We start from the raw sequence: 6538 nt of genomic DNA, 5'->3' as shown, positions 1-6538 counted from the left end.
CTAATATGTATGCATTTACTCGTACCCTCGGGGGTAGAAGACTAATAAAATTATATCTTTTAAACACAGAACACCTCTGGGGAAAAAAATTAACGATTGCGATGAGTATTTTGTATTCGTACGAGGAGATAATCTTGTCAATAAATGTGGAAATTGACGGAGCGATTCCCCAGCGGCTGCTCCTTGCGTGCGTTGCACTGGATGCTGGTGCCATCGCGACCACAGAGGGCAAAGAACTGGGACAATTGCTGCGAGCTGATGGTGAAGATTTAGGTGCAGATCAGCCACTTGGTGGGTAGGACCTGGCCACCGTTGTCGTAGGTGCCCTCGTAGCTGTAGAAGTTACTGCCGAAGGACTTCATTAGGGAGGCTAGATCAAAGGGCGGCAGTTCCATTTGCCCATCGGGACGAGCGATGTACCGAAGGTTTTCGGTGATCGTGGTTAGGGGGCCGTTCCCATTCCCCATCATAACAAACAGATAGGAGACCGTCACGTACTCGAAGGGGACGTGGTCCTGGTTGCAGCGGTGCAGCACCTGCATCTCCAGCGAGAACTCTATCAAGTCTATTGAGTGCTCGGCGCGCAGCGGGCCCCACTTGAAGCACGCCTCTACGAAGTGGTACTCTCCCGGCAGGTCGCCCCCGCTCAGTTGGGGCACCAAGTATGGCTCGCAGCAGATGCGCAGGATCACCGTGCTGCCGTTGTTCTCCAGCAGCATGCCCAGGGGCATGTCGTCGTAGTGCTTCCAGTCCAGGAGGCTGCCCAGCTCCATTTTGCGCGTCACGCTCCGCACAATGTTAATGGGCGTCGGCTGTGGGGCCAGCTTTCGCTGCTGCTTCTTGGGGGCTATGGCCATAGCCACCTTCTGGATCATGACGCCGACCACCCACACGATGTTGTGGAACGCCAGGGACATAATGCAGCTGACCAATATCAATATCAAGATCGTCGAATGCTCCACATAATCCATCACCAGGTTGAAGGCCTGCATATACTGCAGCCAGAAGTCGATAATCGGGGATAGCATCCTGATGAAGTGGGAACGTTTGATTTAAGGATCTCACAAATAAAAATAGAATGCTTCGAATAAGTTTAAAGTTAAAAGCCGGAGTCGTTCTGGCCATGGATTTGTGTGTGTGTGTCTACGATCATTTGTTTTTTGTTATTAACTAATTTACATGTTGATTGCAATGGCTAAAACAGTCACGACCAAAAGCAAATACTCGTCTGTTTACTTGCTCAATCAATCTTTGATTTATGTTCTTCGGTCCATTAGCTGTCTGTCTGTCTGGCAATCACACGGGAAAAGAGAAACCCATTTTTGGATATCTTTAAGCTCTAAAGACCATCAAGATCGATGCCATCTCGCGGGGCTACCACTGCGATGGGTTCCCCACAAGAGAAATAGGTTTCCAGGGACTTTAAAGGGTCCTCGTGGCGTCCCAAGGAAGCAAACGAATATCTAAACCTCAGAATAGAAGACCTCTTAAAGGGACGTTCGATTGCTCTTAGATTCCTCTTCCAGTGGAATGCCTAGACGATTGTAACTCTATTAGAAGCCTTAAAGGAATGCGGGAATGAAACAAAATTCAGATAATTGGAATGACGGAATCGAAAAACGTGTAGTAGGGCTGAGCAAAACTGATAGTTGTAATGCCGGAACGAAACAAACTGATGTTTGGAATGTTGGAGTGGAACAAACATGATAATTGGAATGTGAGAGAAAAAAAGAGTGACCGATGGCGAGGGGAAAGCCAACCCATGTTCGAGCTTGGACCATTCAGATCCATTAGATCGTTAAAGATGACTTCACTGACCTTGTCTGCCCCTGCCCCTGCCACATAGGCATCCGATGATGACATTGCCCCCCCCCTACACTCCACTCCAAAGTCCATTAGAAAATTCTCCGACTTCAGAGTTATTTTATTGTTTATAGTTACATCAATCCGGCAATCCGGCAAGCCTCGTCCCGTCTGGCAATTAAGGGCCAAGTGCCTCGATAGACAATTACTGGCTGGCGATTGCCTTCCCAAAAACATGTTTAACTTTTGTTCTTCTTTGTTGTTATTGTTGTTGCTAGTTTCTACTTTTTTTAGCCATGTCTTAATGCTGTCTGCTGCATGATTGACTATTTGCACAGGCAAATGATGAAAATCTCTTGTTTTTTTGGATGCTTAAAAGGCAACTAATCAAAGTGAAAGACGCTGCCCCAAAGGATTCAAAGCCTCTTCCAGCCTTCAGGTGTTCGCCTGTTTATTTACTCAACAAAGGCTTTTGTTTAATTGGGTCTAAATAAAGATCGCAGGCCTATTGTTGTGGGCGGTTTAGACGATGGAATATAACTTTGTAAATGACCCTAATAAAGAAACACCCATGCAAATGGGGACTTCTTTGTTTTCTATGAGTATTTCATACTTTTTTGTTGGTATATTCCATTCTATTACTGTGGCACGGCTTATCGTTTTTCCGACCAATCTCTTATTATTTATTCATTTCTGGGCTAGTTGTTGACCCATTGGCTTGCCTGTATTGCTGGCCAATTAATTGGTATTTATTTTTTGGTTTTATGGGTCACTGGCACTCTCCTTCTCCTTTCTCTTTCCCTTTCCCCTTCGGTCATGTGTCGCTTTAACCCGTTAAACATAATTGAGGATAAGAACCAAAAGTTTGGGTCTCCCACCGTATCTTTGACATTAACCTCTGCCTTGGAGCCTGCCCTGCCCCACTGCCTAGCTTCCTGCCTCTCCCGCATAGCTCTCTCACGTAGAGAGCTGCAAATAAAACGTACGAAAAATTTAATTCAATTTAATAAGCGAATATGTTGCGTGCCTTTGGGCAAGATGTGTGCCTTCCCTTCCCACTCTTTTCGACGCATTCGTGCATGCCGCGCCTCCCCTTTTCTCTCTGTGTAGTCATGCGTGCCGCTAAGTGTCTGCCTCCAGGAGGAGCTCCTCCAAAGAGTTGAGAGAGTAAGAGGTGGCCTGCTCTGCGGCTACGCGGCTCTCTGGCCAAATGTGAAAATAATCGTAAAAAGCAATTAGCGCCAAATAGCTTTGACACTCATTCAAGTCAGTTGGCCATGTAGGTTACACGGCTCTAACTCGGGCTCTGTCTCTGCCCCTGCCCCTATCTCTGCCCCTGCCTCTGGCTTTGCTCTTGTTTTTGGAAAATTTACCTTGATATGCACACAATTTGGTTTCTTTAGTTGTTGTTTTAATAATAAGATGTGGGTCAGGTCTGTGTGGTTTATGGCCAGGTATCGGATGCGGATGCCAGAGGCCCAGAACACCACTGGATGGCCAAAGAGGCCGCCCTAAAAATAATATTTGCATGGAAAATTGTACAAAGACAAGAACTTTTCATCAGTCCATCAATCAAGGCCCCAGCCCCTCCCCCATCCCCCTCTTGTATGGAGTAATCTTTTGAATATTTCATACCCGTTTCGATGGAGGGTCTCGGCTTTGATTGCGACCCAACTTGAACCTGAGTCATGCGCCACGACTGCCGCCTCCGGCTGCTGCTGCTGCTGGGGCACCTTCAACAGTGTCATAGTCATGCAACAAAATTGGGCCTGTTACGTTTTGCTGTGTCGTGGCTCCATGTGTGCAGCGGCGGCGGCGGCGGCGGCACACCTGGGCACCCAACAATCGCTGGCAATGACATGGTCGATGCCAGAGCCTGGATAACCGATTACTCAATCCGCGATTCCCACCCACCCCTCCCCAATCCCCCCACACCCCACCAGAGAGCAAACAAAAACAAAGGCGTGTAAAAATTGATAGCGTCCGGTGAATGATGTTTTTTTATACCCGATACTCAAAATGAGTATTGGGGTATATTAGATTTGTGGTAAAAGTGGATGTGTGTAACGTCCAGAGGGAATCGTTTCCGACCCCATAAAGTATATATATTCCTGATCAGCATCAATAGCCGAGTCGATTGAGTCTTGTCTGTCTGTCCGTCTGTCCGTCCGTCCGTCCGTCCGTCCGTCCGTCCGTCCGTCCGTCCGTCCGTCCGTCCCTATCAGCGCCTAGTGCTCAAAGACAATAAGAGCTAGAGTAACGATCTTTTGGATCCAGACTTCTGTGATATGTCACTGCTACAAGTATATTTCAAAACTTTGCCCCGCCCATTTCCGCCCCCACAAAGGGCGAAAATCTGTGGCATCCACATTTTTAAAGATACGATAAAACCAAAAACGCAGAATCGTAGAGAATGACTATATGTTCTAGAGTGTAAAATCTCAACCAGATCGTATTATTTGTATAGCCAGAATCAAGAAAACAATTTCATTCTTTCTCGCTCTGTCTCTCTCTAACACACAGGTTTCATGGTCGGTTTTGCCAATTGCAAAATATGAGTTCAAGGATCTCAGAACCTATAAGAGCCAGAGCAACCAAATTTGGTATCCACACTCCTGTGATATCGGACCTTGACCGTTTCGTGTCCAAATTTCGCCCCACCCCCTTCCGCCCACACAAAGGACGAAAATCTGTTGCATCCACAATATTGCACATTCGAGAAAACTAAAAACGCAGAATCATAGATAATGACCATATCTATCAGATTGCTGAATCTGGATCAGATCAGATCATTTTTATAGCCAAAAGGAACAAATCAATTTGCAGTGGCTAAGCAGCGCCCGACGTCACGCTCAGACTGATTTTCTGTCTCTCTCGCACGCACTTTTTTTCGTGTCGTTCAATATTAGCGGGAGCCATACTGACTAAGTATCGGGTATAAATGTAGAGTTGCGGTCTCCGCAGCAACTCACAACGTTCCCCCTCGTTTTTCCTGCTATTGATTTTGATTTTTAATTTGTATACCCGATACTCAAAATGAGTATTGGGGTATATTAGATTTGTGGTAAAAGTGGATGTGTGTAACGTCCAGAAGGAATCGTTTCCGACCCCATAAAGTATATATATTCTTGATCAGCATCAATAGCCGAGTCGATTGAGCCCTGTCTGTCTGTCCGTCTGCCCGTCCGTCCGTCCGTCCGTCCGTCCGTCCGTCCGTCCCCTTCAGCGCCTAGTGCTCAAAGACTATAAGAGCTAGAGCAACGATGTTGTGGATCCAGACATCTGTGATATGTCACTGCTACAAAAATATTTCAAAATTTTGCCCCGCCCACTTCCGCCCCCACAAAGAACGAAAATCTGTGGCATCCACATTTTTAAAGATACGATAAAACCAAAAACGCAGAATCGTAGAGGATGACTATATGTTCTAGAGTGTAAAATCTCAACTAGATCGTATAATTATTATAGCCAGAATCAAGAAAACAATTTCATTCTTTCTCGCTCTGTCTCTCTCTAACACACAGGTTTCATGGTCGGTTTTGTCTATTGCAAAATATGAGTTCAAGGATCTCAGAACCTTTAAGAGCCAGAGCAACCAAATTTGGTATCCACACTCCTGTGATATCGTACCTTGACCGTTTCGTGTCCAAATTTCGCCACACCCCCTTCCGCCCCCGCAAAGGACGAAAATCTGGGGCATCCACAAATCTCAGAGACTATTAAGGCTAGAGTAACCCAATTTGGTACTAAAAATGAGTATTCGGGTATATTAGATTTGTGGTAAAAGTGGATGTGTGTAACGTCCAGAAGGAATCGTTTCCGACCCCATAAAGTATATATATTCTTGATCAGCATCAATAGCCGAGTCGATTGAGCCATGTCTGTCTGTCCGTCTGTCCGTCCCCTTCAGCGCCTAGTGCTCAAAGACAATAAGAGCGAGAGCAACGATGTTTTGGATCCAGACTTCTGTGATATGTCACTGCTACAAAAATATTTCAAATCTTTGCCCCGCCCACTTCCGCCCCCACAAAAGGCGAAAATCTGTGGCATCCACAATTTCGACGATACGAGAAAACTAAAAACGCAGAATCGTAGAAGATGACTATATCTTCAAGAGTGCAAAATCTGAACCAGATCGTATAATTATTATAGCCAGAATCAAGAAAACAATTTCATTCTTTCTCGCTCTGTCTCTCTCTAACACACAGGTTTCATGGTCGGTTTTGCCAATTGCAAAATATGAGTTCAAGGATCTCAGAACCTATAAGAGCCAGAGCAACCAAATTTGGTATCCACACTCCTGTGATATCGGACCTTGACCATTTTGTGTCAAAATTTTGCCACACCCCCTTTCGCCCCCGCAAAGGACGATAATCTGAGGCATCCACAAATCTCAGAGACTATTATGGCTCGAGTAACCAAATTTGGTACACACACTCCTTTAAGATGTCACTATAAAACGTATATCTCAAAATTTCGCCCCACCCCCTTCCGCCCCTACAAAGGACGAAAATCTGTTGCATCCACAATATTGCAGATTCGAGAAAACTAAAAACGCAGAAACATAGATAATGACCATATCTATCAGATCAGATCATTTTTATAGCCAAAAAGAACAAATCAATTTGCACTGGCTACGAAGCGCCCGACGTCACGCTCAGACTGATTTTCTGTCTCTCTCGCACGCACTCTTTGTCGTGTCGTTTAATATTAGCGGCGTCTGCCGGAGGAGAGC

General features: G+C 45.7%; 1 protein-coding gene across 1 annotated transcript; it reads right to left on the bottom strand.

Annotated features, from left to right (window-relative positions):
• Window positions 1–269: 269 nt before the first annotated feature.
• Window positions 270–1089, bottom strand: LOC117190412 (carbonic anhydrase 4-like). Its single transcript, XM_033395489.1, has one exon. It carries the CDS (start codon window positions 1026–1028, stop codon window positions 270–272), a length of 759 nt encoding a protein of 252 aa, XP_033251380.1. The 5' UTR covers window positions 1029–1089.
• Window positions 1090–6538: the final 5449 nt, after the last annotated feature.

The sequence above is a fragment of the Drosophila miranda genome, assembly GCF_003369915.1.
Source record: "Drosophila miranda strain MSH22 chromosome Y unlocalized genomic scaffold, D.miranda_PacBio2.1 Contig_Y1_pilon, whole genome shotgun sequence".
Lineage (NCBI taxonomy): Eukaryota > Metazoa > Arthropoda > Insecta > Diptera > Drosophilidae > Drosophila > Drosophila miranda.
The sequence above is the reverse complement of the archived record's forward strand: the minus strand, read 5'-3'. Positions and strand labels throughout refer to the sequence as shown.